At 50.3% G+C, this 16,046-nt stretch overlaps 1 protein-coding gene across 1 annotated transcript; it reads right to left on the bottom strand.

Annotated features, from left to right (window-relative positions):
* Positions 1-8,126: 8,126 nt before the first annotated feature.
* On the bottom strand, positions 8,127-15,836 carry LOC309375300 (regulator of G-protein signaling 17-like). Its single transcript, XM_081920976.1, has 5 exons — positions 15,661-15,836; positions 12,692-12,816; positions 11,978-12,070; positions 10,315-10,543; positions 8,127-9,599 (listed from the first exon to the last, which is right to left on the bottom strand). The coding sequence occupies exons 2-5, from the start codon at positions 12,811-12,813 to the stop codon at positions 9,411-9,413; spliced, it is 633 nt and encodes a 210-aa protein (XP_081777102.1). The 5' UTR covers positions 12,814-12,816; positions 15,661-15,836; the 3' UTR covers positions 8,127-9,410.
* Between the last annotated feature and the right edge of the window lie 210 nt (positions 15,837-16,046).

Below are 16,046 nucleotides of genomic sequence, written 5' to 3'. Positions count from 1 at the left end.
TTGCTGTGTGTGTGCATTCTGGGATGGAAACAGAATATGGTGCTTCTCTAGCAGAGTCATACCAAAATTGTTGGGTTACAGCAGGGGCAGGGAACCTGAGGACTGAATGCAGCCCTCTAGATCCCTTATTCTGGCCCTTGGGCCTCTCCACAGGCCACACCTTTCCCCATCCTTGCTTCATACCCAGAATGCCTTTTGTCTGCTGGGATGTGTCCTTGAACTCCGACAATGCCTCTTATTTGTCTTGGAGGGAGAGGGGTGTGTGTGTATGTGTGTAAACTAGCCCTCAACTAAAATGCCACAGGTTGATGCCAAACGGGTGTTTGCTAGAGTCTCAAAGTCTTCTATAGGGGCTATATAGGGCTCTTCTGAGCTTTCTCTCATGCCTGAACTGTTGTGCCTGAGCCACAAGGAGGCAGTCCAGGTCCATCGGCTGCAATTTTTATTCTTACGGAGAATATTGTGAGAGGTTTGTCCCACGCTCTGTTTTCCATCTCCACCTCTTGTAGAGCAGGTGTGCTTATAATAATAGTAATCATGATATGATGGCCATTATATGATTTCATTAGCAGCCTACTTTCCTTCCAAGATGCAGCACAAAGACAGTATATGTGGGTCTGCATTGCTGCATCCCATCCAGGCACGAACCAGCTCTAGACCTGCTTAGCTTCATCAAGGTTGCGGCCCCAGGTGTCTTAAGTCTATGTGATGATCATCAACCACAAGCCACCTTATTTCAAGCCGGACCATTTGTCCATCTAGCTGAGTATTGTATACACTGACTTGGGTTCCCAGCCCTACCTAGAGGTGTCGGGGGTAAAACCTGGGACCTTCTGCAAGCAAAGTAGATGCTCTGTCACTGAGCTATGGTCGTTCTTGCAATTCCTCAATTCATATCTCTGCCCCCTTTAGTGATCTTTTTCTGCCTCCACCCCACCCGAGATCTCTCAGGTACCTTCTGATGACATGTGTACCATCCATTTAAAGTACATTATGTCCCGCAGGGAATCCTGGGAACTCTAGTTTGTCATCGTCCCCAGGAGCTACAATTTCCAGCACCCATAGCTAACTACAGTTTCCAGGATTCTTTGGGGGAAGTCAAGTGCTTCAAATGTGCATTAAATGGGTGATGTGTACACAGCCTCTCTCAGACACACACATGTTTTCTCAGTGACAGATGGACCCACGTTGACACATTCCCATCTCTTGTGGCAAAAACAGTTTTAAAATTGTTTTCTCACCCAGCTCTGAGACTACCAAGTAAGCCAACTGTGTGGTAGGTGGTAGAGGCTGGGGGCAAATGGATTCCTTCTCTCTGACTCTTCCGCTCCACAAGCTGTATGTTTTTGCACATAAACCCATAGCAGATGTGCATGTTTTTACGTGTGCGTGACTGTTTTGTGGCCTGTGTTTATGTAATTGTTGGGTTCTATCCAGTTAAGTCCCAGGGATGGAAGGATCTGTCAGTTCTGGGTCTCTCAGGCCACATTCACAACCATAACATTTAAAGCAAATATTGTACCCCTTGAGAAACAGTAAATAAAAACCCAAACTTTCAGATCCTCTGTTGGGTGGATGGATTTATATTGTGAACGATCCCGAGATCTAGGGATGAAAGGCAGGAAAAGAAAGAAAGAAAGAAAGAAAGAAAGAGCTCCATTGCACAGGAAATTGGCCATCTGCTAAAAGTATGCAGCTGAAAATGAGAAACTACACGAGAAACAAAATGGAGGGACACCTGCCACTTGCATTCAGGGGCCGCACATGGCTCTCTTCTTTATTCCTTACAAAGTGGTCAAAATTACAGCTTAGGTCTGACATACAACCTGTAGGCCCTGAATGCTAGGCCCTTATTTTGCCACGCTGAGGTAGATAATGGACAGCTCCGTTGCACATCTGCGCTTTCATACAGAGCAGCGATGCCAATCCTTCGTAGCGTTCCCCTTTCGATCACTGAAGTGAAGCTGTGTCTGGAGGCAGTCTACCCACAAAAGATACTAAGCAGCTGCATCAGCAGCACCATCTGCAGGCAGTGGCAGGAGCCTCCCCTCCCCCCCTAACTTGGTGCGTTAGATCGTCACAGCTAAGGACTGTTTAAAATTTAGGAGAAAGCGAAGGTAGGCAAAATACAGGTGGAGTGGGATGGAAAAGGAGAGTAAGCAGCTGGAAACCAGACTTGGCTAATAACGGTGTGCAACATAAACTAGATCCCCCCCCAAAAAAAGTTGCTTTGGGATAGGGCATTTTGGAGGTGTGGGGGTCTGCTATGACCCACATGGTCTCTGCAAGTTACTTTTCCTCCCAGGAGGTTGCAAAGCTGTGGTTTTGAGGGTAGCCATCCAGTTTACAAAAGAATTATGTCAAATAAAAATGGCTAAGGACATTAAGATAGACCAAAGCTCTGTAACTAATTGCTACAGATAGCTCAGCTGGTTGGAGCATGGTACTGGTAATGCCAAGGTTGCAGGTTCGATCCCTGTATGGGACAGCTGCATATTCCTGCATTGCAGAGGGTTGGGCTTAGATGATCCTCAGGATTATTTCCAATTTTACCATCCTATGGTCAAGTCATTGTGCTAGGAGGGCATAGATCCAAGAGTTAAAAAACCCCTCAAGTATAATGTCAGGGAACTGACATCTAAAGCGCCGGAGGCGCAAAGGCTCACTGAGGGTGAGAGAGCAGTAGCAGCGGAAGAGGGAACCAGTAGAGGGCGAGCAAGAACTCCAAGGGAAAGTGAGTCGGAGGGATGGCTCAGAGACGCTTCAAGCGAAACCAGTGGGGAGGTCTCAGGACCTCCTATAGGGACACCCACACCTCGACGGAAACTGTCACGCCGAGAGGCCAGACGACGTGTTTCCGTTAAGGAGCTTTTATGTTGGAAACGTTTCCGAAAGCAGCCACTTTCGGATTCTACTAGTGATTGACGCAGCCATGCTGGAGGGGCTCCGTCACAGGCAGAGGTTTGAAAGCCTGATCAAACTCTGAGGGACTTGCATTTTACGCACAAGCAGCTCATCGTCCCATCACAGCAATCCGAAAGTCTCCGAAAGCCAGCTTGTGCAGGGAGAAGCATCATGAGCAATCCAGCCGGAACCGGGGGAGCAGGAGCAGCTGGAGGAGGTCCAAGCCTGGAAGAAAGGTACAGGGAGTTGGAGATCCAGTTGGCGCTGCAAACGGCGAGGCTTGAGGAGAGGAGGGCTCAGGATGCAGAAAAGGGAAAGGAGAAAACCACCCCGCTCGCCAGAAAGGTGCCAGGATTGGTGCAGAAATTCGGGGGGGATCCCAGGAACTATCATGCCTTTAGAACAGAGATGCAATACGCTCTAAACTTGCAGTTTGATGACTTCCCCGATGAGGAATCGCGAGTGGCGTATGTGATTGGCCATCTCGAATCCGGGGCGAAAGATTGGGTTAGACCCCTGATGGCAGCGAATAATGAGATCTTAAAGGACACGAGGAAGTTTTTTCGTGCCATGGACCTGATGTTTTCCAGCGATATTGAGCAGGGGGTGGTGCGAAGGCAGTTAATGGCTTGCCAGCAAGGAAGCAGATCTGTCCGTGAGTACTGGACTGAATTTACCATGTTGATTCACAAATTGGGGTGGGACCTATCGGCGGAGCCCATCCAAATGCTTTTCGAAGAGGGGCTTTCTTCAACCGTCAAAGATGAGCTTTCCCGGGGCCCCAGGGCGGAGTCTATGGACCAGTTAACCAAATCTGCGCTGGCCATAGGAGCGCGCCAGGAGGCGAGGGCTATGGAAAAGCGGGAAGGAAAAGGAGACCGTTGGAGGGAGTTCCGCATTCCAGACATTCCAGAGCCACCTTTCCCGCCGGCAGAGCCGATGGAAGTTGGAACAGTGCGGGCGCGCGCAGTTTCAAATCCCAGTGAAGGGCGGAAAAAGGAGGGAAAGAGCGCCAAGAGATGTTATCTCTGCCAACAGCCAGGGCACTTTGCCAGAGTTTGCCCACAAAGAAAGGAATGGCAAGGGATGGCAGGAGCTGTTGGGGGAAAGGAAGAGGAAGGCAAGGAGCAAGTAAAAGCCAACGCCTGGCTGCCACCGTTGGGGCACAGCAGCCAGGCCAAAGAGCAATGAAAGTGCCCATGCCAGAACCCCCCAGACCCGCTTTAGTGATAGAGGTGTTACTAGAACTGCCAAACGGACACCCACTAAAGGTCAAGGCGCTTTTGGATTCAGGCAGCTCCTGTAATTTCATGAGTAAGGAGTTTGCGGCTGAGCACCAGATACAGACTATCCCTTTAAGTAACCCCTTGCAGGTGACTACGATTGACGGCAGAGAGCTGTTGGGGGGAGAAGTTAGCCAACAGACTGTCCCGATGATAATGAGAGTGGCAAGGCACACCGAACAGATAGCGTTTAATGTGGCCATCCTGGGAGGAGCGCCCATCATTTTGGGGATGAGCTGGCTGGCGCTACACGATCCGCTAGTGGGCTGGCATCAGAGGGTGGTCTCCTTTGGGTCAGCGCATTGCCTAGAACACTGCAAGGAGGGGAAGGTTTCGGGAGGAGACAGAGTCACCCTAGCGGGGATGGAAGTGATGGACAAAGGGAAGGTGCCCCCGCAATACGCAGATCTGAGCAACGTATTCAGCGAAAGGGAAGCAGACAAACTGCCACCGCATAGACCCTTTGACTGTCAAATCAACCTACTCCCAGGGGCCCAACTCCCAGTAGGCAAGCTGTACGCCATGTCAGACAGGGAGATGCAGGAGCTGAGGGAGTTCATTGACAAAAACTTGAAGCGAGGTTTCATCAGAGAGTCCCGAGCGGTGGGGGGCAGCCCAGTGTTTTTTGTGGACAAAAAGAACACAGACAAACCGAGACTGGTGTGTGACTTCAGGGCCCTCAATGCAGTGTCGGAGCCCCTGGCTTTCCCTATGCCCCGAATTGATGACATTTTGACCAGAGTAAGGAAGGGAAAGATTTTTACAAAACTGGACCTGCGGGGGGCGTACAATCTGATACGCATAAGGAAGGGAGATGAATGGAAGACCACCATGTTTACCCCGTTGGGAGCCTTTGAATACCTCGTTATGCCCTTCGGTCTACAAGGGGGCTCCGCGTGTTTTCAAGCTTTTATAAACCACGTTCTGGGACCTTTGCTCTACAAGAATTGTGTGGCCTTTTTAGACGACGTGTTGGTGTATTCGGAAAATGAGGAACAGCATGTGAGGGACGTTCGAGAAGTGTTGGGCAGGCTGCAAGCCAACCAGCTGTGGGTGAAACTGGAGAAGTGCCAGTTTCAGACCAAGGAGGTGGAATTCCTGGGGTACCGCTTGTCAGACAAGGGATTGGCCATGGATCCAGGCAAGGTCCAAGCGGTACTGGATTGGAAGACACCGAAGACCAAGAAGGACGTGCAAAGATTCTTGGGATTTGGGAACTTTTATCGGAAGTTCATCAAGAACTTTGCCCACTTGACGGCGCCCATCACCGACTGTCTCAGCAGCAAGAAGAAATTTGTTTGGACGGCAGAGGCGGATCGAGCCTTTGAAGAACTGAAAAGGGCTTTCGCCTCGGAAGAACAACTTCTGCATGTGGATTTACGAAAACCCATGAGAGTGGAAACAGATGCATCCGACCGGGCGGTAGGGGCGGTCCTTCTTCAACCGGGGAGGAGTGCGTCGGAGTGGAGACCGTGTGCCTTCTTCTCGCGGAAGCTGAATAAGTCCGAGAGGAATTACACGGTGTATGACAGGGAACTACTTGCCATTCACGAAGCATTCCGGAGGTGGAGACATTTATTAATTGGGGCACAACACAAGGTGCAAGTGTGCACCGACCACAAAAATTTAGAGTATTGGAGAACAGCTCGAGTGCTCAACCAACGACAAGTGAGATGGGCACAGGAATTCTCCAAATTTAACTTTGAGATTTGTTATGTGCCAGGCCCAGAAAACGTCAGGGCGGACGCGCTCTCACGCAAACCAGAATATTGGGAAGGGGAGGGGGTGATCGAAGAGAGACATGTCATCCCGGAGGACCGCTGGGTGTGTGGGGCGGCGATGGTGGGGCAACGAGAACTGGTGGAGGAAACGGAAAATGATGAATATGCCCAGGATAAGCTCAGAGGTCTCAGGGGGGAGGGCGAGAGCCCCGGAGGTTTTGAGGAAAGAAATGGGGCATTGTATTACAAAGGGGCACTGTATATACCCGAAGGTGAATTGAGGGGGAGAGTACTCAAGCAGTTGCATGATAGCCCCACGGCGGGACATTTTGGGCAACACAAGACCATGTGGTTGGTTACCAGGGAATTTTGGTGGCCTAAGGTGAGGGAAGATGTAAGGGAGTATGTAAGAGGGTGTGACCAATGTCAGCGAGCCAAAGGGGAAAGAAGGGCGCCGGCAGGGTTATTAGAACCTTTACCCACACCAGAACGGCCTTGGGAAGCGATATCAATAGATTTTATGACGGATCTGCCAAGGTCCAAGGGGAAAACAGCCATCATGGTAGTAGTAGACCTGTTAACTAAGATGTGCCACTTTGTAGCATGCTCACATGCAGTCACAGCGGAAGAAACGGCGAAGTTGTTTGTGGAACATATCTTTAGGTTGCACGGGGCTCCCTCGAGGGTGATCTCAGATCGAGGCAAACAATTTACTTCCAGGTTCTGGAGGAAGCTCATGAGCTTGTTACACGTGGAAGTCAATTTTTCAACTGCCCGGCACCCTGAAACCAACGGGCAGGCGGAAAGGGCAAATGGCATTCTTCAACAATATCTTAGGTGTTATGTCAATGACAGAGAGAACGATTGGGTCGAAAAGTTGGCGTTGGCAGAATTTGCCTACAATAATGCGGAGAATGTGTCCACAGGGATGAGTCCCTTTTTGGCTAATTACGGGTGTCACCCCAGGGCATTTCCAGGGGAAGGAGGGGAGAGATGGAGCGTCCCAGCGGCTGAACATTTTGTAGAAGAGATGGAAGCCATCCATCAGCAGCTCCAGCTCAACTTAGAAAGGGCTAAGGCACAATATAAGAAGCAGGCAGACAAGAACAGAAGGGAAGGTGAAACCATAAGGGTGGGGGATCAAGTGTGGTTGTCAACCCAAGGGTTGCCGTTCAAAGGGGGTTGTAAGAAACTGAGGCCCAGAAGATTGGGACCCTTTGAGGTGATTCAGCAGGTCAACCCGGTAGCTTTCAAACTCCGATTACCCAATCACATGAAATTGCACCCAGTGTTCCACAGGTCGTTACTGTCACCATACAGGGGAGGAGGTGAAGGGGAGCACGTCAGGGGACCAGCCTTGGAAGAGAGGGAACGCCGCAACCATGTAGCGGAAATCCTCGATTCCAGGTGGAAGGGAAATCAGGTGGAGTATTTAGTGGCGTGGGAAGGGGAACCGGAGTCAGAAAACACCTGGGTAAGTGCGCAGGAAGTCAATGACGAGGTTTTAACAGAAACGTTCCATCAAAGGTTCCCGAGGAAACCTCAGCCGATAGCAAGGTTTAGGAGGGAGTATTTCGGCACCACCGATGAGGAAGAGGAAATGGAAGGGTTCGCGGAGTCGGAGTTGGAAGAGGGAGTGGACTCTGATGACGAAGAGTACCTAGAGAGTAGGAACAGCAACAAGTGGAAGGAAGTGTTCGCGACGTCGGAAGATGAGGGAGGTTCTTTCAAGGGTTTTACCTCCTCACCGCCAGTAGGAGAGGAGACGGGAGGGGGTGAAGGGGGCCCTGGAGGGGAGGTGGATGTCAGGGAACTGACATCTAAAGCGCCGGAGGCGCAAAGGCTCACTGAGGGTGAGAGAGCAGTAGCAGCGGAAGAGGGAACCAGTAGAGGGCGAGCAAGAACTCCAAGGGAAAGTGAGTCGGAGGGATGGCTCAGAGACGCTTCAAGCGAAACCAGTGGGGAGGTCTCAGGACCTCCTATAGGGACACCCACACCTCGACGGAAACTGTCACGCCGAGAGGCCAGACGACGTGTTTCCGTTAAGGAGCTTTTATGTTGGAAACGTTTCCGAAAGCAGCCACTTTCGGATTCTACTAGTGATTGACGCAGCCATGCTGGAGGGGCTCCGTCACAGGCAGAGGTTTGAAAGCCTGATCAAACTCTGAGGGACTTGCATTTTACGCACAAGCAGCTCATCGTCCCATCACATATAACTTTCTGATTTGTAAAATAAAATAAAACCTGTTTACTAAAAATGGCCTATTTAGCAGAATTTTGAAAAGCAGTCTGTGTAATACCAGTTTACAGATGAGAGTTGTGAAATTAGCAACCTATAAACCTACCTTCCCATCTCGCATAACTTGGTGAAGAGAACAATTAAAGCTAGAATTATAGAAGAACAAGCCTGGCAGCTGAAGAGTCAGCATGGCTTCTGCAGAGAAAAGCGCTGTCCCATCACCTCTTGGGCTTCTTTGAGAGTCTCAGCAGGAAGATAGGGGTGATTCAATGAGCATTTAGGTCTTCCAAAAAAACCCTTTGGCCCTCCAGTGGCAGCTGTGGCATCCCCTTCCAGGGCTCTGGCCCTTGTGTAATCATGTTGTTTTCTGATCTGATCACAGAACTGAAAATAAGTTATGTTTATCACAATGTGGAAAATGCTTTTTTTTGTACTGTATAATATGACCTACTTTTATGATTCAAAACATTGTGACTTTCCAAAAAAGGGGGGGAGTGTAGTTGGGGGCTGGGTAGGTTATTTGAAGCAGGGAAAGGCGTCTCCCCCCCCCATCCCATAGCCTTTTGCATGTAACTCTTATTAGGGCCTCCACGTCTATCTTTAACTTGTCTACTTCCAACATGCAGTTGCGACTGAGAATGGCAATGCTGTTTCTGTTAGCCAAAGTGTTGACCAATGAGCACGTCTAGTGGTAAGGAGAGAACAGGGCTACTTTGGCTTGGAAATGTCTGCAAAGAAGGTTTTTGTTTTCATTTGGAATCGTCCTAGAGCTCAGACCTCTTCCCTCACAAAACCACCACATGATGGGAATGCTAAAAATCCCAGTTTCACAAATCCCTCCTCCATCAGAGGCTGGTTCCACATTCTTGAATCCTGCATACCTGTAGGAGACAATTCCTATAGAATCCTCCAGCACGAAGAGGTGGTGTTGTCTAGATCCCATAAAGTTCTAGTGTGGTCTCTAGAACCAAACCTGCGCTCCTAGTAAACCTGCGCTCTAGAACATCCTGATTGGGCTCCACACCTTGGAAAGCAGTGATCTCATCCCTTCATCTAGAATACGTCCTTGAATTTGCTGTATGTAAATGCCAGTGATGGAATAGTACATGGCTGTACGGGACAACTCAGCAGATGGAGGAAGAGGCTCATATCGCACAGATTGTTCTGTACACCTCAACCCTCCAAAGACCTCTTGTCACCAAGCAGTAGGCAGTCTGAAGACTTGGCATCTCGAGAATTGAACCCGGGGTCCCTGTGTTTGGGTTAGGTGTCAGCAACTGGCATAGTCAGTCTCTGCTCCAACGATTTGTAGAGAGGGGACTTCAAGAACCTTGGGTAGGAATCCCGGTGCATGAGAGCATAAACTTGCGCTTGCGCCTCATCAAACATGTGAGCACCGGGTGACGGCAGGGAGTTGTTGATGGTCTCGCGCACTGCAGCATCAATGCTGACCTGCAAGAAGAAACAAACACACACAGGGTGCTGTCTCAACTCATTTTGGCAGAATCAGCTCTGGAAAAGAGGTGGTGTGTAGGCGACTCCTTTCTGCATTTCCTGGAGTAAGGATGTCGGATGATTCCATAAAAAATGGAAAGAAGAGTAGAAATTATGGATGCTTTGTGGAAATCGCACAGGTCCACACACCTGCAGTGCAATAGGTGAGCCTCACCCTGGGAAAACCTCCTTCATGATCAAGGAGTCTTAGGCAAATGGTACAAAATAGATTATGTCACACCCACCTGCCATTTGCAATGTGTTTCCTTTGCACTGAAAGGAACGGAATGGAATCATGTAATGGCAGCATGGTTTATGCAATTAATTATGTACGTGGCATAAGTTCACAGCTAGGGCTGATGGGATTTGTAGTCCAACAACATCAGAAGGGCCGCTGGCTACTCATGCCAGTCTTAGGTCCTCATCACCTGCAGTTTGCATTTATTTATTTTAAATTTGTGGACTGATTGAACCGTGGGTTCACAGCGTGCTTCCAACAGATTGCCTGGATAAGTGTTGGGAATAGCAGTGATTTGTTCATTCCACTAGAAATGCCACAAATTCAGCAAATTTTAAAAAGGAAGGAGAGTGGCTGCTGCAAAGCTGCTTCTTGGTCCACTGCGTCCCTTTCCATAGCTCTGCCTCCCACACCCCAATATTGCACCCAGGCTACCTCTTTCGGGGAGAGGATGGAGATGTAATCCAGGTAGATCTTCTTGGCTTTCTCCGAGATCTGCTCTGGGCTCTGCTCCCTTTTGAGGTCCTCGCAGGCGAGCCAGAAGGACATGTTCTCTTCGCTGTGCTCAGTCTGCAGGAACTCCATGAATATGCGCTGGCCAGCTGGACTGGTCAACATGGAGTCAAAGGACCATTGCCAAGAGGCAGCTTCTTCCGCTGTGAGCCTGAAAAGCAAGAGGTGGGAATGGGAGAAGAAGAAGAGAAGTTTGCATTTTATATCCTGCTTTATCACTACCCGAAGGAGTCTCAAAGCGGCTAACATTCTCCTTTCCCTTCCTCCTCCACAACAAACACTCTGTGAGGTGAGTGGGGCTGAGAGACTTCAGAGAAGTGTGACTAGCCCAAGGTCACCCAGCAGCTGCATGTGGAGGAGCGGAGACGCGAACCCGGTTCCCCAGATTACGAGTCTACCGCTCTTAACCACTACACCACACTGGCTCTGCTGTAGAAGATACTCTTTTTTCCTCCTCTTCTTGGGGCAGAAGGTACAACTCTGTATACTGTTCAGGACACAGCAGCTGCATACATGCCATAAATTTAAAGCACATCTGACCCCGCCAAGAAACCTGGGAACTGTAGTTTGTTAAGAGTGCTGGGAACTGTAGCCCTGTGAGGCATAAACTACAGTTCCCAGGTTTCTATGGGGGAGGGAATTGTGGGAATGTTAAGGATAGTAGGAAAAGGATATATTGAATAAGTATTATCCTTCCTTCACTCACACTAGTAAGTAATGTAGCAGAGCAGATTCCCCTGAATATAGCTGGGAGCTAGTTTGCAGCTTTGTTTGAATTTCTTAGTTAAGACTATTCCTGGTGTCCCCTTTTGTCCCTCTTAAAAGAATAAAGACACAAGACTCTTTCTGAGTAAAGTAACAAAAAGTTTACTCACATTTCAGATCATAATATGATTCCTGAAAGGCAGGCTTTACTTGGTAATTACACAAACAAACAGTCAATACATCTCATATGGAGACTGAACTCATGTGCTGCTGGCTGAGAGCCAGCAGACAGCAAAATTACACTGAGATAACAAAATGGCTGCAGGAGAGCAACATGGCAGTAAAAGATCAGGCAAGGCAAGAGAGAGAACAAAAGACATCTGAGAAAATGACTGCATGACTCGGCTCTTTTATGGAGTCAGCCAGAGCCGTGCCCATCTCCCAGGTCACATGCAGGGGGAGGAAGCTCCAGGGACCAGTGGAACAGTAAGTTACACTGACTGAATGTCCCCCTGCTTGTGCCCATGTTGCATTTTGACTGTACTAACAGATTACATCCAACAGGAATGTGCTTTAAATGTACAGCGTGAACACAGCCATCATGAGTATTTGGCACTTGCAAGGAATCAGTCATTCAGCATGGCAGTCAAATGTGGATATCAAAGGGGTGGGAGTAAGGATCCAGCTTGTCAGCTGGATCCAGTCCTCTGCTGGATCCAGCCCCCAGTCCCTGTGATAACCTTATCCTCCACAAATGTGTCTGGATCCTTTTAAAGCCACTGAACAACACATGCAGGGAGGTGCACGATTCTCAAAAGGTATCGTAGCCACCTTCTTGGATCAGGAATTGGCCACAGTAAGTTCAGGTACTTTGGCCCACCTCTCCTCCAGGTTTAATGGGCTTTCCAGGTTGGAGATACTGGACACTTTACATCCCACGCCGTCTCGCCGTCTCTTCCTTGCCAACCGGTTCCTGCAACAGACAACGCAAGGAGAGCATTTTTTCTGCTAGCCAATGGAGGAACAAGGCAAGGCAAAAGATCCCTGCTGGTAAATATAATCTCTACTCAGGACTAGTTAGTATTTGGACTTTATAAGAAATGGGACTTGGCAGAGCCAACGGAGACTAAGCAGCTGTGCATCAAAGGCATGTTGGCTGGTGCCCATTGGATCTGATAGGACAGAGGGCAGGGAACCCAACAGTAGGTGGCGCCAGAGTTAATGACTGATGGCGCCAACCCACTCTACTTTTGCCCTCCTCTTCCTTCCTGCGGAGCTCTACAGGGGCAACATGGAGACTAAGCTAGAGGAAGGTGGCAGGCAGTGGCACCCCCTGGGCTGGTTGCAAATAAGAAGACAGGCAGGTGGGGCTGGCTGGAGGCAGACTGAGGTTGGTGGGGCAGAGCCCAATTTGCCCTAATGGACCAGCCTCTGCTGGTCAAAGGTGGGTTTTGAGAAAGGGCTATTGGAAAGGGTGGAGAGAGGCTGCATAGACTGTGGGGTGAGGATGGACTGAGTGGGATTTGGGTTCTGCCTGGAATAACAACACCCAGGCAAGGTGGGCTCCCACTCACAGCCCTGCAGAGGCATTTACCATGTGCAGCAACTGCAGCAACACCAGCAGAAGCAGCAGTGTCTGCGACGGCAGCAGCGACACAGGCCTCTCCTTGTAGTCTCTGAAAGCTGATGGCCTTTCGCTGGGGAACTGGATTCCATTACCTTGGGAGGGAATGGAGAGAAGAGACCAGGTGTATTTTTTATTTACTGCACTGCATTTATCTCTCATCTTTGCCTCCATGGAGCTTAAGGTGGTGTGCATGGTTTTCCCTCCCTCCGTGTTTAATCCCCACAGAAACCCTGAGAGAGGTAGGTTAGGCTGATTGGCCATGTTTGGCCCACGTTCCCCAGTGAGTTTCATGGCCAAGTGGGGATTTGAAGTCTGGTCTCCCAGGTCCGAGTCCAACACTCTAACCACTACATCAGTGGATTTTCACATCCTCAAAAGCTTCAGACAGATTTTTGCATGTGTACAGATCTGCGTGTACCCTGTAATTCTGCAATTTCACTGCATGCAGATACCAGTTCATCACCCTGAGTAAATACTGGTACATCCAGTGTTTCCTCAGAAAATAAGTTTCTAACCTTCAAGACTGTAAAAGCTAAGCTACGTTCAGAAAACAGAATGCATCAAGGCTGTGGTCGAATACCTGCTCACCTGAGAAGTCCCATGGATGACAGTAGGGCTTTACATCTCGATAAACATGTACAGGATCCGGCAAAATACAAAGCAGACAACTGGATGCATATCTTATAAATCTGCACTTGAATACTGTTTGCAGAACTATGCTTGTCTTGCTGCAGATTTTTATTTTGTAAAGCACAGAATACACTCAGCTTTGGCTATGGGAACAGGGAGCAAATACATGGACTTTAAAAGTGAGTTGACATGATGGTAGAAAAAGAGGGCTTTAAGAGAAGAATTCTGAACTGATTCCAAAGGAAAGACACGGCGAGAGATTCTATTCCTGTCTTATTACTAATATGACTGCACACAAAGCTACTTTCTACCAAACCAGTTGGTCTATCTAGTTCAGTATTGTCTGTACTAGGTGTTGCCCAATCCAGATGTGGAAATCCAGATGTTGTTGGACTCCAACTCCCATCAACCCCTGCCAGCCTGACCATTGGGTCAGGGAAAATGAGAATTGCCGTCTGACAACTTATCGAAGCAAGGCTGGCCCAGGACACTTTGGCTCCTGAGAAGCAGTGGCGTAGCGTGGGGGGTGCAGGGGGGCCCGGCCGCAACGGGCACAACATCTGGGGGTTAGGGTTAGGGGGCACAAATCCACGGGTTAGGGGGTGCAAATCCACGGGTTAGGGGGTGCAAATTACTTGCCTTGCCCCGGGTGCTGACAACCCACGCTACGCCACTGCTGAGAAGAACCACAAAATGATGCTCTTCCAGTCAGGGAACAGGGTGAGAGAATACTTACATCAGGAGTACCAGGGAGGTGGCTGATTTGGCCTCCAAGGAGTGCACCACAGCTGCAATGGTGGCAGCAGCGGGCAATGCATTTGGAGACCAGATCTGCTGCCCCTGTGGATCCTGCCACCTGAGGTGGTTGCCTCACCTTGCCTCATAGGTGAGCCAGCGGCCCAGCGCTGCTTTGAGGAATGCATCTTTCCCACTTCCCTCAGCCTGCTGCCCTCCAGGTATTTTGGTCTGCAACTCCCATCAGCTCCAATCAAGGTTTGCTGGGGCTCATGGGAGTTGGAATCCCAAGCAACTCATCAGGAAGGGGGAGGCTGGTTTATAGTGACTGGCAGCAGCTGTCCAGGATTTCAGAGGGGTTTTTCCCAGACCTACCTGGAGGTGGCAGGGATTGCATCTGGAACTTTTTGCATGCACCAGTGCTGTTAAGGAATACTTAGACTACATTAAGAGAGCCAATGCCCTGCCCTACCTTTGAGGCTTAAGGTGGGTAACACTCTGCTCCGATCCTTCCCAATTCCCATATGCCAATTTGGCTGCAAATCTTTTTAATTCAAGGGCTCACAGCTCCCATGCATCACTGCCTTTCAGCCTTGGCTATGCTCACTCAGGAAAGTGAGAGATGCTCTGAGTTAGAAGGGACCACGAGGTCCCCTGCAATGCGTGAATATTTTGCCCAACATGGAGCTCAAACCCACAACCCTGAGATTAAGAGTCTCCTACTCTACCAACTGGGACACAGGTGGTGCTGTGGATTAAACCACAGAGCCTAGGACTTGCTGATCAGAAGGTCGGCGGTTCGAATCCCTGCAATGGGGTGAGCTCCCATTGCTCGGTCCCTGCTGCAGTCAACCTAGCAGTTCGAAAGCACACCAAAAAGTGCAAGTAGATAAATAGGTACCGCTCCGGCGGGAAGGTAAACGGCGTCTCTGTGCGCTGCTCTGGTTTGTCAGAAGCGGCTTAGTCTTGCTGGCCACATGACCCGGAAGCTGTACGCTGGCTCCTTCGGCCAATAAAGTGAGATGAGTGCCGCAACCCCAGAGTTGGCCACGACTGGACCTAATGGTCAGGGGTCCCTTTACCCTTTACCTTACTCTACCAACTAGGATCAGAGGCACTTGATTACAATCACAAGTTACAGAGTTGAGAAACTGAGGATTTCCTTTGAACCTGGAAGCTTTCCACAGCCGTCTCCCACAACCTTGCCAAGCGTTTTGAACCGAGCATGTGCAGAGTTCCTTTCTCCCTCGCTAGAGAAAGCCAGCAGCAGCCCTGGGGCGGGGGCGGAAGCTCTGCAATGCTCCGAAGGGTCGCTAGGGGGCATCCTGCCTTGTCCACACAGCGGGCGCCGAGTTGCTCCGCACGAAGCGGTTCGATGCGAGCCAGCTGCCTCCAGCAGACTGTCTGGTGCAGAGGGGACCCCTTCCTTGCCCCCCCCGAGGGCTACGGGCGCCTCCCTGCTCCCAGGTCTTTCTTGATCAATGACCCCGGGCGGGAGCTCAGCCTGGCCCTAGTCCTGCAAAGCCAAGATGCTGGGGGAGCCCCCGCCGCGCCCCGCCATCCGCACCTACCTGGTCCCACCCGCGCGCCGGAGCCTGTCGGCCACCTCGCCCGAAGCTTCGCTTGTCGCCCCTGCTCGGAGAGCGCCGCGCTTCCTGCGCGGCTCATGCGCTTTCCTCTCTCCGGCCACCAGGGGGAAGCAGACGGCCGCTGCGGACCCGAGCGGCTGCTCCGTGCAATGCGAGGCGGGCCGGGTTGCCGGGCACAGGTAAGGCTCGGCCGTCCACCCCGCCGCCCAAACCATCGACGATTCCGAGCCTCCCTCCCTCTCATAAGCTAGTCCTAGGAAAGAGGTACTGGATCTCCACGATTTCCGTTTCCCCAGGCGGCTTCACTCGGTGCCATTTGCTTTTACACACAAAAAATCACCTGGACCTTTTATAGCTGTTAGTCAGCT

Source organism: Podarcis melisellensis (assembly GCF_964234715.1).
Source record: "Podarcis melisellensis genome assembly, chromosome: 8".
NCBI lineage: Eukaryota > Metazoa > Chordata > Lepidosauria > Squamata > Lacertidae > Podarcis > Podarcis melisellensis.
Note: the sequence above shows the minus strand (reverse complement) of the source record. Positions and strands in the feature narration are given on the sequence as shown.

Bases quoted from the DNA above. Each gene is read 5' to 3' on its own strand.
- LOC309375300 (XM_081920976.1), bottom strand. From the start codon at position 12,813: ATGGAATCCAGTTCCCCAGCGAAAGGCCATCAGCTTTCAGAGACTACA. The intron at 10,544-11,977 runs GTGGGCCAAAGT...CTTGCTTTTCAG, and splicing joins CCATTAAACCTGGAGGAGAG to GCTCACAGCGGAAGAAGCTG. The intron at 9,600-10,314 runs GTAGCCTGGGTG...TTCTTCTTGCAG, and splicing joins CCATCCTCTCCCCGAAAGAG to GTCAGCATTGATGCTGCAGT.